Source organism: Lupinus angustifolius, chromosome LG04 (genome assembly GCF_001865875.1).
Source record: "Lupinus angustifolius cultivar Tanjil chromosome LG04, LupAngTanjil_v1.0, whole genome shotgun sequence".
Taxonomy (NCBI): Eukaryota; Viridiplantae; Streptophyta; class Magnoliopsida; order Fabales; family Fabaceae; genus Lupinus; species Lupinus angustifolius.
The window spans coordinates 10,104,272-10,122,327 of record NC_032012.1 but is presented as its reverse complement, the minus strand read 5'-3'; the positions used below and the strand labels follow the sequence as shown (position 1 = coordinate 10,122,327).

Here is an 18,056-nt window from a genome sequence, read left to right as displayed (position 1 = left end):
TCTTCTTTATCCACTGTCAAATTTTGAAATAAAATATTTTTTTCTGCTTTTAGTTCTTCTAAGCATCAACATAGCGGCAAGTTTCTTGCCTTGTAACTTGGAGGTATTGAATTCAATTCCTGGAAACAATTTATTTGCTTGCGAACATAAGATTGTGTATATCATATTCTATTGGGTGAGAATTTCGTGCACTTAACTGCATTTTTTAGTGGATGTTTCAGATACTTGTATGAAGGTCTCCCTTCAAAAAATAATAATTTATGAAGTACAGTATTAGATGAAGTTTGTTGATAGCTTTTACTTCTAAAGTTCAAGTTTTCTCATTGTTTGCAAAGTCAAAACTCAAAAGTATTTGTATAGGAGGAAATTTGCAAACTTAGCACCTAGTGTGAATTTTTATGGGTATTGCTCAATTAACCGGTATTTGTAGTAATTTGAGTTTTCTGTATTTACATAAATGATGTTTCCACTAAGGAATGAGAAGAGCTCATATAAACCCATTCAAGGGTTGTTTGGAATAACTTATTTGGTCTTGAGAAAATAGCTTATTATCTCTCTATGAAAAGAACTCGACAAATATTAGGCTTTATTTTTATTGAAAATGAAAATAGCCCCAAAAGCATTCCATTTTTTTAATAACCTGATTGGTTTAGTAATGACTTAATTACAATTCAAACAACATGGGTCCATAGCTCAGTGGTAGAGCATTTGACTGCAGATCAAGAGGTCACCGGTTCGAACCCGGTTGGGCCCTTTTTGGGTTAAATATTAAACATGAACCTTTTTGTTTTGAACCCTTTTGTCATTCATAGTGCAATGTAATAATTAGCATAAACAACACCACCACCCACTTTCTGGTGCAAACAAATTGAAGCATATTTCTAAGGTACACACATCACTTCATATAACAATCAATTATATTTACTGTGTAAATGTGCATATATAAGGTGAAATAGGGTATAAATGTGAAGATTTCAAGTTTATATATGAAGAAAAAGAAAGAGAAAGTAACTATATATATTGCTCATGCAAAATTAACTATCTATTAGAGATACATCATATTGGAAAATTTAGTTGATAAAGTGAAGGAAATGCTGATAAACATGTGAGTTCTCTTAATAAATTTCAAAAAATAGTCTTCATAGTTGTTTACACTTTACACTGTGTTCAATTTTTTTGAGTTATAGTAATACAAATGTGTGTTGGAATATGTTTTGATAATGAAGGTTGTGATAAGATCGTTTTTAAACAGTTGAAGTAAATTGCATGGCACATGGTGGATAAAAGAAAACTTTTATTCAATTGAAGTACCATGCATGCTGCAACTGAAGGATTCAATGCTAACTTACATTTTTTTTGTAGTAGCAACATGTGATTTGAAAATCAAAATTTTCTATACTAAAAGTTTTATATGTCTTTATATCAACTTAATAATTTTTTCCAAATACCTAAATATGTTAGTATGACAGTTAATAAGAAATTAAATTATGTATTATTTATTACTAGGCAAAATCTAATAGGATTGATATAAAAGCATACAAAATTTCTGGTATGGGGGATTGGAAGGCCTAAATGTGATTATATTAACGAGAAAAACTTGAAGACATATGTAACACGTCATATTTGAAGACAAATACATTTTATAGTTTTTGATGATATCATTTAAAATTAAATTTAATGAGAATTAAAATATTTATGTGTTGTCAAGATCATACTGATTAAATTTAATGATAATTAAAATATTAACACTTATATACTATTAATATAAGAGAAAAAAATGTATGCATTGACAATGTAAAAATACTTTACACTATCACTATATCATTCAACATTCATTTTAAATCATCACTAACTTTTAAGCAAAAATGATCTAAATGATCAGTAGATGATATACTGATACATCTTTGCACTATTCATGCATAGATTTGATAATTTTAACATAAACATTCTTACTATCAATACATCATCAACCATTTATCTACATTTTTTTTAACAATCAATGATGATAAAATGAATATACCGGAATGAATAATATTTGACACAACAAGTTGATTTTCCTTAATGAAACACTTAAGGTATCTGTTTGGAACATCAGAAGTAATATCATTGACTATAGAGGAGGATGTAGTTTACATACTAATGATTCTTATATAAAAAACTCATTTAATTTATTTAATCAAGGCTTAGTAAATACATCATATCCGATAAATCTTGTATCAAATTTCAAGACAAAATTGTTTAATACTCCATTTAGATGATCAAGATTATTGTAATATATAACTTCAAAGTATACCATAACTTCACTTATTTCGATATATAGTTATTATCTAACTGATGAATATCCGTGTTTAAGGTTAAGATCTTCTGAACCAAAACAGGAGCAATCAAAGGAGCTTAACAAGAGAAGGGGTCAGATTTATGCCGACCGAGCAAGAACAACAATAATGTTTATAATGCAATACTGGCGAGTATAGTCAACAAAATCATACGAAAAGAAAAGCGCGAATTATAGAGCAGTGAACAAGCAGAAAAACATTAGTGTAGCCAGAATTATCAAAATGGGCACAAGCTTAAATTCCAAAGTTCTAACCAACATAAATAAACCTACAATATCCAAACTCACAGGAAAAAACAACTTAAAAGAACATAACAACCGAGCATCTAATCGAACAAGCCGAATCCCAAATCATCATCGCTCTCTTCTTTCGGTTCTTCCTGTTAAATAGTAACAAACAAATGTTAAATATACAACAGAGATCAACAACAACCTGAACAAAAAAAATCAGTGAAGAATTACCTCCTGAGGAGCAGGAGCAGCAGCGGCAGCAGCACCACCACTTGCAGCAGCAACTGGCGCTGCAGCAACAGCAACAGGAGCTCCAGCGCCTCCAGCACTTGCTATCAATTCCCCAACATTACGCTTCTCGGCAAGTTTAGCAAATAAGGTGGGCCAATATGATTCAACTTTAACATTGGCACTTTTCAATAAGGCGGAGATATTGTCAGCCTATTAACAATGAATTAAGGAGAAACAAAGAAGCTTCAAACAATAGTATTAAAAAACCTACAAGGCTATAACATCGACCACCCGTAGTTGAATTGAATCAAAATCAAATACCAATAAAGAATGAAGATTAGACTCAATTTTTTTATAAATGTATCTATGTAAATGGTTACACCCACTTTCTCCCTGAAAGAAAAGTTAATTTTTTTTAATCCCACTTGCCCTAATCTTCAATTAATCCCAAATCTATACCAACAAGAGAAACACACATCTTAAATTGATTCCAAGTCAATTCAAACAACATAGTTAGACCAAGAATTTTATATATAGTTAGACCAACTTTCTTCCTACAAAAAAGATCATGTTTTTTTCTTTCAATTCTACTCCAACAGCACTTTCAATTGATCAAAAATCTACTCCAACAAGATTGAAGTTTTTAGATTAGACAGACCCAATTTCATTCAACAAATGTACATAGTTAGACCCATTTTCTTCACACACTGAAAGTTGATATTTTTACTACAATTTCACTTACCCAATACTTAAATTGATCCAAAATATATACCAATAATTAAAAAAACATAAACTAAAACATTCACATTGCTACACATTAACACAAAACAATAGAGAACATATAAGGATACAGTCACAGGAATTTGAGCATCGTGGAGGACCAAAGCAGCATAAGTGGAAGCAGTTTCACCAAGCGACATTTTCACACTACAAAATCACACAACAATTAAAGAAGAACCAAACAATATTAAAAAACCAAAAAATAAAAACTTTTACGAAATAAAAATATGAATAGAGAAAGAAACAATTGGAAAGATTGTAACCTAGAAAGGAAGAGATCGAAGAATAGTGAAATGTGATTTCTCTGCGAATTGGGTACACGCCGCAATTGTAATGTGAATCTAGGGTTTAATAAAATGATATAAGGGAGCATAGAACTATTGGATAGGGCCTCATGAGTTTAGGCCCATTTGGATTAAAATAAGCCCCTTTAATTTTGTATTTATATTTTTCGTGTTTTTTTTTTGTACTATCAATAGGATCTCATCATCTTTTTTGGTAACGAATTAATGAATTTATGATTGTTTTTTCTAACAATTGTTGCTATCGAGAATCGAACCATTAATCTTAGGATCCAGTAGAACTTTACACCACTAAATCAACGTGTTCCTTAAGATGAGTTTGATTTGCTAAAATTAGTTGTTATATGATGAGCTCACGAGATGGGCTTCCCTAGCTGCAGTTGTTTATTTATGTAATTACTCATTTATATGTTTATGTCATGTATGTTGAGGAATCGACTATAACTCACTCGATTCTTATCCCATGTTTTCTCCCTTTGTTTCCATCTATGGTCATATGCTAATGAACGTTATTTGTTGGCAATTCAGCTTATAAATGTCATTGATGTAAAACATGAAAAAGTATCATTCGAGATATCTTCTGATAACAATACACAAAAGAGAGCAATAATATTGTAGTGGGAATGTTTATCAATTTCATCAGGCATGGAAACATAGTATAGATAACATTGAGATGTTTTATCCCAATGAGAACGCATTTGTTAGTTTACTTGCACAACTAATAATTGTCACCTAAGGAAAGTAAAACATTTATTGAAATGTAAAAAAAAATACAAAAATTATTGGGCATGAGTGTATGGTCCCGCTAGATCTCATGATGACCAAAAAGTTAAATATTTGATTCTTAAGAGCAACACTTGTTGAAAGGAGTAATCACAAATGCCAAAAGAGATTAGTTTCTTACCCTTTCGGACAAGGGTATACTCTTAGTAGGACTAAAAAACAAATAGACATAGATTTGAAATTAAATGTGAATTAAGAGGTGAAATCATTGGGTGTTAGTGCAAAAAGATGCATGGAAGTTATATTTTAATAAAGGTAACATTCACATGATCTATAAATTAACAAGGTCCACCTTGTTCCATCACCCACCATATATGTCTCCATCCATGCACGTGACACAACAAGAGAGCTTCCCCAATTAGCCTAACAAAGAAAGAGAATGGACCAACCTATAAAAAGCTATTTTATCCATAATCACTTAACACACTTTCCCTTTTCTTATGACTTCTCATTTCATCATAGAAAAAAGCTATTTTATTCCACCCACAACTTGTTTTCTCTCTCTATTTCCTAACCTCTACTCGCACGTGCCCCATCACCTTTCACTTTATTAAATTTATTACATTTTCATCTAATTATAACCCTTTGACATATTTTGTGACATAAACTATGACATGTGTTGATCCAATCCTTTATTCAAGGTTTCATACAATTTTCTTTTAAAAAATGCAAAATTTGATGGAAAAGTATATAGACTTTTTATCATTCGTTGTTTTAAAATATAAATATATTGTAATATCTATGCATTATTAATGTAAGAATTTATATATAGACAATGTATTATTTTTATTTATTTGTGTTACATTTTTTTTGAATTTGGTAGATGAGATTATAGTAATAATATATAAAATTTATATATTATCAATGCATACAATTTTTACTCATATAAGTAATGCAAATAAATAATGTATTGATTATATATAGCTCTTTGCAGCGACACTACATAGATATCATTTTAATCTAAACCATTTAAAATGCTCATTGGAAGAGTTAGCCTCACATACATGTGAATGTTTATGGCTCGGACATGATTACCTCTAATGCGAGCATAAGAAACTAAACAAATCTAAACCATTTAGATAAAAGTTTGGAGTAGCATTGCTAAATGTGAACCGATAGATATATAATAAGAGCTTCCATATATGGTCAATTAAACTATGATATTTTGGTAGATATATTACATTTACGAGGAATATGATATCAATTTTCATATAACAAGATTGAATCTGAGAACCACCAAAGTTATGTCACAACCTTCCTAATTTTCCCATCTTTCTCTTTCCTCATACTATAGTCAAAGGATAGCTTGTATATTTCATTACTAATAATTCTAAGTTTAGTTTCATGGTTATGTTCTTAGAAATTCAGATGTAAATGTAGCTTTTTTTTTATGTGAATTTTGATGGGGAAGAAAGGAGGTAGTAGTTCATGGTTAAGTGCTGTCAAAAGGGTATTCAGATCTCCAACTAAAGACACTAATAGTAACAAAAAAAGTAGCACAAGAAGAGAGGTTAATGACCAAGAACAACAACAAGAACAAGAACAAGACAAGGTACTAGATAGTTTAATGTTACTAGTTCCTATGATCTTTTTTTTTATGTTACTTTTCAGAGTAATTCGTTAATGAGCATTTAATTCTTTTTGTTTTGCAGAAGAGAGATAAAGGAAGATGGTTTTTTAGAAAACCTACAAATCATGAAACTATGAGTACTAAACAAACACTAACAAAGGTTGTTGAAAGTGAAGCTTCAACTATAATAGAACAAGTGCCAAGGTTGAAGCATGAAGCTGCTATTGTGATTCAAACTGCTTTCAGAGGATATCTAGTAAGTGCAGATAATAGATCTAAACTTATTATCATTTCCATTATGTATTTAATTTTGATGCATTTTAAGTGTTACAAATTTTTAACAACAAATCACACTAACCTCCTAAGTTATAACTTTAATTATATTTAGTGTCTCTTTTTTGTTTTTGGTTGTTTTTTGTTTCGGCTACACGACTTTTTAAAGTCGTCACTATGCTCGATTTTCAGCTATGTAACTCATTGCAACTACTATCTCTTGATTTAGATATTTAGTGTCTCTGCCTTCACTGAAATTACACTATACTCCTAAGATATAGCTTAATTATCTTTAGTGTGAGTGTATCATAGGAAATATGTGAGATATAATTAAGTTAATCTCTCAATAGAATTCAATGTAATGTTCTCACTATTTTACTACCACCACACTTGATTCAACATTCACACTTATAAAGACAAAAGATGAAGTGAAAGTAGTGATAAATTTAAGTGAAAGCCATAAGAGATTAACTTAAATGTGTTTTTGTGTATTGAAGGCAAGAAGAGCACTTGGTGCACTTAAGGGGCTAGTGAAGTTGCAAGCATTAGTAAGGGGTCACAATGTTAGGAAGCAAGCAAAGATGACCCTTCGTTGCATGCAAGCGTTGGTTCGAGTCCAAGCTCGGTTGCTCGATCAACAGCGTACAAGGTTTTCACATCAAGTTAGTAGCGGAGCATCCACTTTCAGCGACACCAATGTGCAGTATCTTCAGGACATTTCAGATCGGAAATCACTAGTAAGTGAGCTTCAATTAGATCGTTACGATAAGCGCTAGCTGCTAGGAATATAAGTGCGTGTAAAATAAGTTTCATATGGAGAACTTTCATATGAAAAACGTATAAGCTGTTGACTCGTGAACCTAATATTTCAAGGTTTCGAGTCGATGTCAAATCTCGTAAGCCTAATTAGCAACTACGGTTTTAAGAAAAAAAAACAGGACTTAAATGCTCATAGTTCTTAAATTCATAACATACACTTTGATTAGAGATCTATGTAGTTATGGCCATTGAATCTGTTACTGTGATAGACAAGAGAGGGAAGTAGCAATGCAAGTGATTGGGATGAACATCCACACACAGTTGAAGAAATTAAAACCATGTTGCAGAAGAGAAAAGAAGCAGCTATGAATCGAAACAAGTCCTCGTCTCAAGCTTTTCCTCAACAGGTTTTGTCCTTTCACTCTAACTAATACTTGTTTTCACACAAGAAATTCTTGATTATGTAATATGTGTGAAGTTATAGTTATTGAATAAGTGCCAAAAGCATATGTAATATACATGCCTAAGCCTAATCAATAATTTATCTGTTTTCACTTCCTCATATGTTTCTCAATTATTTATGGATATCATAGGGTACTACAAAGGCATGGGAGAATAAAGGAAGAGTCTCAAGTAATCAAAGAGATCTCGTTAAGACGGTGGAAATTGACACCTCTCAACCTTATTCATATTTCGGATCCAATACTTACAGAAGATCACATCCAAATTATCAATATAACCCTCAGTCGCACCAACATCAAAGGCATTCAATTGCTATCCAAAATGGACCACTTCACCAATCCCCTGTAACCCCATCTCCGGGGAAATCAAGAACGATCCAAGTCCGATCGGCTAGCCCTCGTTGTGGTAGAGAAGATATAAGCTACCAAACCTCTCAAACACCAAGCCTAAGATCCAATAATAATTATCATTGTAAAGGAAATGTGTACTCAAGTAGCAGGGCTGGAACAAGTAATGGTACTAGTGGTGGTGTAACATACCCGAATTACATGGCTACAACAGAATCGGCCAAGGCGCGAAATCGATCAAAGAGTGCACCTAGGCAAAGGGCATTGACACCGGAGAAGGACAGAGTTGGGTCAGCAAAGAGAAGACTTTCGTACCCGGCTCCAGACCCTTGTTATAATGTAGGAATAAGGTATGGAAATAATTATAGGCATAGTTTAAGGAGTCCAAGCTTAAGGAGTGTGAGTAGGTCACATTTTGGGTTGGAGCAATATTCCAACTACTCTTCTTGCTACACTGATAGTCTTGGTAGTGAGATTTCTCCATCTTCAACTAGTGACCTTAAGTGGTTTAAATGATTTATTACAAACTAGTGACCTTATGTTAAACGTGTGTCGGTGTCCACATATCGGATACGTATTGCATCCGACACACGTATCTGTATCCGTGCTTTATAGATGGAATTGACTGACCAATAGAAATGTATGACATAAAATTGTGCTTTATAGTTTGTACAACTGTGGATTGATGCAGTAATAGAATGTATAACTGTTTTGTGAAGCAAATTATGGTGTTTGGAAGGTTCAGAATGGTTTATTTTTCAGCATGTATTTCCAATTTGTTCTAATATTTGTATACCTTGTTAAATGATCTTAAGATTATATGGAAAACCCGATCGCCATCCCATATTTATTGGCTGGACAGAGTATGAAAAATCTGTTCATTAGCCTAAAATATTCTCTTCACCTACGAATATTTCTAACGGGCAGGGTATGTGGCGACTTAAATATTCAATAGTACTTGTGTTATACAGTTGGGTTGAGTTAATTCACATTTAAAAAAAAAATATTTATTGTGAATATATTGGAAGTATTTTAAGGACCTATAATATGGTTACAATATAACTGTTGGATAGGTAGTTAAATTGATTAATTAACTAGGTTAATGACCAAGAACAACAACAAGAACAAGAACAAGACAAGGTACTAGATAGTTTAATGTTACTAGTTCCTATGATCTTTTTTTTTATGTTACTTTTCAGAGTAATTCGTTAATGAGCATTTAATTCTTTTTGTTTTGCAGAAGAGAGATAAAGGAAGATGGTTTTTTAGAAAACCTACAAATCATGAAACTATGAGTACTAAACAAACACTAACAAAGGTTGTTGAAAGTGAAGCTTCAACTATAATAGAACAAGTGCCAAGGTTGAAGCATGAAGCTGCTATTGTGATTCAAACTGCTTTCAGAGGATATCTAGTAAGTGCAGATAATAGATCTAAACTTATTATCATTTCCATTATGTATTTAATTTTGATGCATTTTAAGTGTTACAAATTTTTAACAACAAATCACACTAACCTCCTAAGTTATAACTTTAATTATATTTAGTGTCTCTTTTTTGTTTTTGGTTGTTTTTTGTTTCGGCTACACGACTTTTTAAAGTCGTCACTATGCTCGATTTTCAGCTATGTAACTCATTGCAACTACTATCTCTTGATTTAGATATTTAGTGTCTCTGCCTTCACTGAAATTACACTATACTCCTAAGATATAGCTTAATTATCTTTAGTGTGAGTGTATCATAGGAAATATGTGAGATATAATTAAGTTAATCTCTCAATAGAATTCAATGTAATGTTCTCACTATTTTACTACCACCACACTTGATTCAACATTCACACTTATAAAGACAAAAGATGAAGTGAAAGTAGTGATAAATTTAAGTGAAAGCCATAAGAGATTAACTTAAATGTGTTTTTGTGTATTGAAGGCAAGAAGAGCACTTGGTGCACTTAAGGGGCTAGTGAAGTTGCAAGCATTAGTAAGGGGTCACAATGTTAGGAAGCAAGCAAAGATGACCCTTCGTTGCATGCAAGCGTTGGTTCGAGTCCAAGCTCGGTTGCTCGATCAACAGCGTACAAGGTTTTCACATCAAGTTAGTAGCGGAGCATCCACTTTCAGCGACACCAATGTGCAGTATCTTCAGGACATTTCAGATCGGAAATCACTAGTAAGTGAGCTTCAATTAGATCGTTACGATAAGCGCTAGCTGCTAGGAATATAAGTGCGTGTAAAATAAGTTTCATATGGAGAACTTTCATATGAAAAACGTATAAGCTGTTGACTCGTGAACCTAATATTTCAAGGTTTCGAGTCGATGTCAAATCTCGTAAGCCTAATTAGCAACTACGGTTTTAAGAAAAAAAAACAGGACTTAAATGCTCATAGTTCTTAAATTCATAACATACACTTTGATTAGAGATCTATGTAGTTATGGCCATTGAATCTGTTACTGTGATAGACAAGAGAGGGAAGTAGCAATGCAAGTGATTGGGATGAACATCCACACACAGTTGAAGAAATTAAAACCATGTTGCAGAAGAGAAAAGAAGCAGCTATGAATCGAAACAAGTCCTCGTCTCAAGCTTTTCCTCAACAGGTTTTGTCCTTTCACTCTAACTAATACTTGTTTTCACACAAGAAATTCTTGATTATGTAATATGTGTGAAGTTATAGTTATTGAATAAGTGCCAAAAGCATATGTAATATACATGCCTAAGCCTAATCAATAATTTATCTGTTTTCACTTCCTCATATGTTTCTCAATTATTTATGGATATCATAGGGTACTACAAAGGCATGGGAGAATAAAGGAAGAGTCTCAAGTAATCAAAGAGATCTCGTTAAGACGGTGGAAATTGACACCTCTCAACCTTATTCATATTTCGGATCCAATACTTACAGAAGATCACATCCAAATTATCAATATAACCCTCAGTCGCACCAACATCAAAGGCATTCAATTGCTATCCAAAATGGACCACTTCACCAATCCCCTGTAACCCCATCTCCGGGGAAATCAAGAACGATCCAAGTCCGATCGGCTAGCCCTCGTTGTGGTAGAGAAGATATAAGCTACCAAACCTCTCAAACACCAAGCCTAAGATCCAATAATAATTATCATTGTAAAGGAAATGTGTACTCAAGTAGCAGGGCTGGAACAAGTAATGGTACTAGTGGTGGTGTAACATACCCGAATTACATGGCTACAACAGAATCGGCCAAGGCGCGAAATCGATCAAAGAGTGCACCTAGGCAAAGGGCATTGACACCGGAGAAGGACAGAGTTGGGTCAGCAAAGAGAAGACTTTCGTACCCGGCTCCAGACCCTTGTTATAATGTAGGAATAAGGTATGGAAATAATTATAGGCATAGTTTAAGGAGTCCAAGCTTAAGGAGTGTGAGTAGGTCACATTTTGGGTTGGAGCAATATTCCAACTACTCTTCTTGCTACACTGATAGTCTTGGTAGTGAGATTTCTCCATCTTCAACTAGTGACCTTAAGTGGTTTAAATGATTTATTACAAACTAGTGACCTTATGTTAAACGTGTGTCGGTGTCCACATATCGGATACGTATTGCATCCGACACACGTATCTGTATCCGTGCTTTATAGATGGAATTGACTGACCAATAGAAATGTATGACATAAAATTGTGCTTTATAGTTTGTACAACTGTGGATTGATGCAGTAATAGAATGTATAACTGTTTTGTGAAGCAAATTATGGTGTTTGGAAGGTTCAGAATGGTTTATTTTTCAGCATGTATTTCCAATTTGTTCTAATATTTGTATACCTTGTTAAATGATCTTAAGATTATATGGAAAACCCGATCGCCATCCCATATTTATTGGCTGGACAGAGTATGAAAAATCTGTTCATTAGCCTAAAATATTCTCTTCACCTACGAATATTTCTAACGGGCAGGGTATGTGGCGACTTAAATATTCAATAGTACTTGTGTTATACAGTTGGGTTGAGTTAATTCACATTTAAAAAAAAAATATTTATTGTGAATATATTGGAAGTATTTTAAGGACCTATAATATGGTTACAATATAACTGTTGGATAGGTAGTTAAATTGATTAATTAACTAACATATTGTTGCTTGTTTATCAAGCAATCCATTCTATTACTTGTAAAGTGTATATTATTAGTGATTCTGTAAGTGAGTTAATTGATTAACATTGTAGTTAATTGATTAACACTGTAGTTAATTGATTAGCTGTGTAAAAATTAATCAATTAACAATGTACTTAATCAATTAACTGTTAGTTGTTTTTAGCTTGTTAGTTGTAATCAGTGTTGTAAAAATCCGTGTCAGTCGGTTCAACCGGTAAACCGGTGAAGTGGTCCCAATACCGATATGATACATTAATTTTACCGGTCACACAATCATACCAATCAAAACCGACCAAAACCGGTTATACCAGCTGGTTTTTAATTGAACCGTACTGGTCATGCCGACTGATTTTTATTTGAAATTAATTTTTTTAGTGAAAATAAAAAAATATTGGTTTTTTATTGATTTTTTAACATTAACATTAATATTATATATATATATCTAACTTCACCGATATGCGATTTAATTAGTGAGCCACTGGTTAAATCAATATACCAGTATCCTGACCAGTTTGACAACTGGTACAACATTAATAACATTGGTTGTATTATAATGTTCATTAATCAATTAGCAGTATAGTTAATCGATTTTGTTTGGATCAAGGATATATTATTAGCGGTTGTTGTGGCACCAACACCATGGACACCATCTCTAGCATCATTTCATAATCAAGGTCACTTTATATCTAAGCTTTGGATTGTTTAACAAAAGGTACAATGGATATCACAAAAGCAACTATTTTCAGACACTTTATTATTTGCATTTGGATTTTACAAAGATGAAGTTATTGTTTTCATAAAATAATAAGCAGAGTTGACTACAATAACTGATATAATCACTTTCATACATTCCCTTTACTATTACACAAGAGAACCAAAATGAGTAGGCTATAACAGCTATGTTATTGTTTTTACTATACTACACAAGATAAGTTATTGCTTTTATACAAGTGGTTCTAAATAGAATATATAGAGAGAATAAAGTATATCATTATATCACGATATAACTTATCTTCTTAAATTCACTTAGTGTTTGACATGTGGCATATTTTTTCTTTTATAATATATTTTAAAATGAAAACTTCTCGGAAGAAGAGAAATAAGTCACATGTCAAACGCCGAGTGGATTTAAGGAGATAAGTTATCTCGTGATATAAGGAGATACTTTATTCTCAAATTTCTTCACAGCTCAACATTTGTTGTTTCTTTTTTTGCACAAACCCTAGCTTCCTTATAAATTCTTCCTGGTCTACAAAAGTAACCATAATTTGGTGCACAATGACTATCTTGTGAGCAAATACATAACCCTTCCAATGCACACCCATCTTTCAATATTGTGACACCTTCTTTTACTCCAAGAACTTCATCTGTCCATTCACTAGAGAAAAGTCCTCTTGAATCATACTCATCTTTAACCTTCAAAAACTTTTCAGCATTAGGGTATTTCTTTATTGCTCCTACAAACCCTAGGTTCCTGTTTTTCCCCCAATGAGGTAAACCCTTATATTTGAACAACCCAATTTGTTCTATCTCTTCAACAATGTCTTCAAAAAGCCTAGGATGAAAAGGGTCATTACTACGGTAATATGTGATGTCAAAATCTACAGCATCTTCTGTTTTACCTAAATATTCACTAGAATATGTAACATAGCGCATAAGTATTCCATTGTTGAGTTCTAAGCCACATAGTGCATTTGGTTCCATGAGAACAAGGTTTTGAACATCTTGGATGAAGTTTTTTACTACTTTTAATGGAATACTAAATGCTGTTTGGTGAAAGAATTGTCCTTTGATTCTTGGGTCCCATGGACATGAAGTGATTAATCCATCATTTAAACTATCTAAACATGTTCCTGATGATTGCATGCGGTTGCTGAATCCAATCACAGGGTAGCCATAAAAAACTACTCCTGTTATTAAGTAAAAAAGTTAATATCAATTCAAGTTTAATCTTTAAAGTTTTGTTATTCACACAATTGTTATATTTTTCACTCTTTATCATAAGTATTGTATATCAAAACCTAAACCTAGTATCCTAAGTTAAGTCTTATAATATTATGACTCATGTAAAAATGGCTAACTTGAGTAGTAAAAAGCCTACTTCATCTTAGTCATCTATGTTATGAAAATTTAATGATTTATATATATGATTTGAATTAGTAAGTAAATTTAAACTATTAAATTTTCGTAAAATAAATAACTAAAATATGATTTTTCTTTTTATAATTTATTCCTTATGCAAGTGGATCCTCTTTATATCAAATATCCGAATAGGTATCTTGTAACTTTGTTTCATGAAAAATGGTCAAAATTTAGCATTCGTTCGGTTTAAAAAAGGGTTTTCCCCATTTTCTAATATTTTGTTAGAAACATAGAATGAGCAAGAAAACAAGATAAAAATTATATTGGTACCTCACAAAGATTTAAAAAATATATGCAGATGATATTTATTTACAAACCTTTTTTTTTAAATTTTATTTTGGTTAAAAACAATAAATATTATTTTATTCTTTAAGTTTAAAAAATAATAATATACAAGACCAAAATAATAATATAATAAAAACAGCATTTTTGTAGTTAGAAACTTAGAATGAGAAAAAAGTGAATACCATTGTTAGTTAATCCATAGCCAAGGTGTGAAAGTGTTGTAGTTATCAACTTTGCATTAATGCACTTCGCATTACCATTGCCTGTTGCTTCAAGAAGCTCCTCTATCATAAAAAATGGAGAAAGATAAATTTAAAGAAAAGAATATACTACTCTATTCAATACAATTAATATAAAATAAAATTTTGCAGCTTTAATGAGTGATCTTATTATTTTTTTGTACACAATGAGTGATCATATTGAGCATCGTTTCAAGATAAATTCGTTTAAAAAATCACTTTATATTTTTTATTAGATAATTAACTCTTCAAAAATAAAAATAAAAAAAAGGCCACTAGTATGCAAACATGGTTATTGGGAAGTATCTTTTATTTCTTTTATTGTAATTTATTGGGTAGATGTTTAATGATTATAAGTTTATGTATAAAAAAGAAAGTGATAAAAATATATGAACTATCATCAACATGTTGATGCCCTTCAATGATGAGGTTCTAACTAATTTTAAGACAAGAATATCCACATATAATGTAACATGAAATAGTACTAATATTTGGATAAAGAGTTCATCATTCGAATTACTTCTTCTAATTGATAGCGTAATAACTAGTTAGATAAAAAATTAAATCACTTTGTAGCTCACTATTATATTGTAGTTTAACAATTATTAATCAAAAACGTATACACCCTAACCCTTTTGGATGGGACACGAAAACTATATACATGAAGTCTCACATTTAATTTATGTCACTCTCTATATGACTCTTTTTTTATGATACAAAAATAAAACTTAATCTAAATATTTAATAACTTAATATATATTTTTTAACTAATCAAATGATACATTAAATCACATATTATGGTGACAACACTTTAATTTTTATACATCAAAGTAAGTCTTGTTTGTAATTTAATTTATCCTTTTATTTTTTTTTTGTATTTCATTTTAATATTATAGATGTGCTAACCTGAAGTTCTAAGAGCAATTAATTCAGCTGAAAGTGTGGAACGAAATGGGATAAAATCATATAACCCATCACCACTTGTATTAATAGATACACGATCATCAATTCTATATATAACTTTGTGTTGGCTTGGGTACCAAGTTACATCTGCAAATTCATGCTTTCTTCCAAAACTAATCAATTCATCTCCCAAATCAGAATCATCTTTTGTGAAATATGTAATAGATCTTTTGAAGAGAGGTTCTAATTTCAGGGTAACCTATAAAAGTGAAAAACAAACCTACCAATTAGTAGAAATCACAATTATATTTTTAGAAATATATAAATGAATGGACTCTACTCTACCAAATACCAAGTGGAGAAATTTATATTGGTATAATAATACATCAAATTATATACATAAAGAATATGTGGCAAAAAAATACAAAATCAATATATAAATTAAACAAAACCCTTGATTAAGTTTATGTAGTATTAATAAGGGTTATTAAAAAAAATGTTTCACGTCACAATCGTTTTTCCACTTGACAAGAGAAAGTAGATAAGGGAAAAGTAAAATCTTATAAACAAATTAACAATGATGTTCTCACATAATTTTTCTCTACACTTTTATATATTTTCTAATCATTCATAAAAGGGATGCTTTAAAATAACAATGAATGGTTATGCAATGAAGTAGATGTGAAGATTAGTGTTATGATAAACAATAAATGTATGAGATATCATTTTTGTTCCAAGAGTAGTATAAATTCTTATTTTTAATTTTTCCGCATTTGTGTACTTACACATGAAGACTTGTATCCCTCATACTATTAGCAATAATCGCTCTTGATTGAGTCCATACGTATTTGGGTTGACACTTCTATGCCTTTATAATGAATCATTTTCCTTATCAAAAAAAGAGAAAGAAGAAAAAATTGAGAGAATATGCAATACCTGAGAAATAACTCCAAGAACTCCTAAAGAAACTTTGGCCGCATCGAAATGATATCGATTTGATTCATTAAGGATTCGAACCTTGACATACCCATCTTTAGGACATGATGGACTAACAATTCTAAGCTCTAGCACATAATCATGAATTGCACTTCCCTTTCCAAACAATGAACTTCCATGAGCACCTGTTCCCATAATGCCACCAATGGTTAATCCCCACCAATATGGTGTATATGGTAAGGCCAAACCTACTTTTGCAGCCTCACTTATAATCTCCCTTAGTGTCACACCACTTTCCACAACAATTGTCTTTTCTTTTTCATCAATTTTCAATATCTTGTTGAGATTTTTAGTGCTTATTAACAACCCATTTTGGCCATTAGGGCATACCAACTTAGGGATGCTATGTGAGAAAATTGTAGCAACTTTCATTTTTATGTTGTTTTTTGTGGCTAATGCAACCATGGATATTAACTCTTCTTCATTTGTTGGGTATGTAACTTTACCTACATGGCAAATGCTTCGGTCAGGGAACATGCCATTTGAATTTGTGATAGTGCAATTTGTGTTATTTGAAGAACACTTAATTGGATCTTGTGGAGGTGTTGAAATCACCACATTTATAAATATAATGAATAAGATGATAAGAGTAGTAGATTTCAATGTTTGTAGTAATTTTCTCATCATATTTTCAGAGCATAATATTTCATAGAGATATTGGATTAATTCCTTGTATATATGGCTAGAAGAAGTAGAACTTTATTATAAAGTATGAATTGTATGGAAATCTAATACGTAACCAAGATGATTTAATAAAACATGAAGTGTGGTTAAAAATTGAGTGGAATTGTGAAAGAGACAATTCTAGATAAGATTAGGAGTTTCGTGATTAGAATGCTAAATGAAAATTATTTTTTGGTTTTAAAAGAAAAATGAACATAAAAGAAAATAAAACATATAGTAGCCTTTCATTAATATTACTATCTTTTAATTTTATATGATCGTTCACATAACAAATTAATTTATGCAACAATATTATTTGTATATAAAGTGGACACCTTCACTTTGTGAAAATAAATAAAGGAGCTAAATTATTGTCCTTCTTTTCATTTTAAAGAATGAGACGAAAATGTATAATATGTAAATAGAAGTAAGAAATGATTTGAATTATGTGATTATGAAATCGATATCTATATTTGGTTAGTGTGAAACTTTACAAACTCTTTCATATAAAAATAGAAATTATCATAACGTACTATATTGAAGTACAATGATTTTATACAAACTCAAATAACTTGTTTAGTTGGTTGTAATAGAAATGGAATATACGTTTACCAAAAAATAGAAATATTATGT

General features: G+C 31.3%; 4 protein-coding genes and 1 non-coding gene across 6 annotated transcripts; 3 read left to right on the top strand and 2 right to left on the bottom strand.

The window, feature by feature from the left end:
* On the top strand, positions 683 to 754 carry TRNAC-GCA. The gene has a single exon. It is a non-coding gene; the product is annotated as a tRNA-Cys (tRNA).
* On the bottom strand, positions 2,487 to 3,976 carry LOC109345741 (60S acidic ribosomal protein P1-like). Its single transcript, XM_019584923.1, has 4 exons — positions 3,841 to 3,976; positions 3,649 to 3,724; positions 2,798 to 3,007; positions 2,487 to 2,715 (listed from the first exon to the last, which is right to left on the bottom strand). The coding sequence occupies exons 1-4, from the start codon at positions 3,948 to 3,950 to the stop codon at positions 2,662 to 2,664; spliced, it is 450 nt and encodes a 149-aa protein (XP_019440468.1). The 5' UTR covers positions 3,951 to 3,976; the 3' UTR covers positions 2,487 to 2,661.
* LOC109345736 (protein IQ-DOMAIN 14-like) lies at positions 5,833 to 8,780 on the top strand. Of its 2 annotated transcripts, none has more exons than XM_019584916.1 (6): positions 5,833 to 6,214; positions 6,315 to 6,488; positions 7,003 to 7,242; positions 7,534 to 7,671; positions 7,858 to 8,603; positions 8,765 to 8,780. In XM_019584916.1, the coding sequence occupies exons 1-5, from the start codon at positions 6,065 to 6,067 to the stop codon at positions 8,587 to 8,589; spliced, it is 1,434 nt and encodes a 477-aa protein (XP_019440461.1). In that variant the 5' UTR covers positions 5,833 to 6,064; the 3' UTR covers positions 8,590 to 8,603; positions 8,765 to 8,780. The 2 variants fall into 2 exon arrangements, with proteins under 2 accessions (XP_019440461.1, XP_019440460.1); XM_019584915.1 differs by having other exon boundaries at positions 7,858 to 8,602; positions 8,699 to 8,775.
* Positions 9,176 to 11,774, top strand: LOC109345735 (protein IQ-DOMAIN 14-like). The gene is made up of 6 exons (XM_019584914.1): positions 9,176 to 9,213; positions 9,314 to 9,487; positions 10,002 to 10,241; positions 10,533 to 10,670; positions 10,857 to 11,601; positions 11,698 to 11,774. The coding sequence occupies exons 2-5, from the start codon at positions 9,365 to 9,367 to the stop codon at positions 11,586 to 11,588; spliced, it is 1,233 nt and encodes a 410-aa protein (XP_019440459.1). The 5' UTR covers positions 9,176 to 9,213; positions 9,314 to 9,364; the 3' UTR covers positions 11,589 to 11,601; positions 11,698 to 11,774.
* On the bottom strand, positions 13,378 to 17,408 carry LOC109344618 (probable L-gulonolactone oxidase 6). Its single transcript, XM_019583376.1, has 4 exons — positions 16,701 to 17,408; positions 15,768 to 16,023; positions 14,805 to 14,906; positions 13,378 to 14,102 (listed from the first exon to the last, which is right to left on the bottom strand). Exons 1-4 carry the CDS (start codon positions 17,385 to 17,387, stop codon positions 13,378 to 13,380), a joined length of 1,770 nt encoding a protein of 589 aa, XP_019438921.1. The 5' UTR covers positions 17,388 to 17,408.

What these genes read in the sequence shown, in the direction of transcription:
- LOC109345735 (XM_019584914.1), top strand. Translation starts at nt 9,365, where the DNA reads ATGAGTACTAAACAAACACTAACAAAGGTTGTTGAAAGTGAAGCTTCA. An exon ending in CTGCTTTCAGAGGATATCTA is followed by an intron (nt 9,488 to 10,001) that starts GTAAGTGCAGAT and finishes TGTGTATTGAAG; the next exon opens with GCAAGAAGAGCACTTGGTGC. An exon ending in CTCAAGCTTTTCCTCAACAG is followed by an intron (nt 10,671 to 10,856) that starts GTTTTGTCCTTT and finishes TGGATATCATAG; the next exon opens with GGTACTACAAAGGCATGGGA.
- LOC109345741 (XM_019584923.1), bottom strand. Translation starts at nt 3,950, where the DNA reads ATGCTCCCTTATATCATTTTATTAAACCCTAGATTCACATTACAATTG. An exon ending in TTCGATCTCTTCCTTTCTAG is followed by an intron (nt 3,725 to 3,840) that starts GTTACAATCTTT and finishes GTGATTTTGTAG; the next exon opens with TGTGAAAATGTCGCTTGGTG. An exon ending in ATGCTCAAATTCCTGTGACT is followed by an intron (nt 3,008 to 3,648) that starts GTATCCTTATAT and finishes CATTGTTAATAG; the next exon opens with GCTGACAATATCTCCGCCTT.
- LOC109344618 (XM_019583376.1), bottom strand. Translation starts at nt 17,387, where the DNA reads ATGATGAGAAAATTACTACAAACATTGAAATCTACTACTCTTATCATC. An exon ending in TTCTTGGAGTTATTTCTCAG is followed by an intron (nt 16,024 to 16,700) that starts GTATTGCATATT and finishes TCACTTTTATAG; the next exon opens with GTTACCCTGAAATTAGAACC. An exon ending in CTATGGATTAACTAACAATG is followed by an intron (nt 14,103 to 14,804) that starts GTATTCACTTTT and finishes TAATAACAGGAG; the next exon opens with TAGTTTTTTATGGCTACCCT.
- LOC109345736 (XM_019584916.1), top strand. Translation starts at nt 6,065, where the DNA reads ATGGGGAAGAAAGGAGGTAGTAGTTCATGGTTAAGTGCTGTCAAAAGG. An exon ending in CTGCTTTCAGAGGATATCTA is followed by an intron (nt 6,489 to 7,002) that starts GTAAGTGCAGAT and finishes TGTGTATTGAAG; the next exon opens with GCAAGAAGAGCACTTGGTGC. An exon ending in CTCAAGCTTTTCCTCAACAG is followed by an intron (nt 7,672 to 7,857) that starts GTTTTGTCCTTT and finishes TGGATATCATAG; the next exon opens with GGTACTACAAAGGCATGGGA.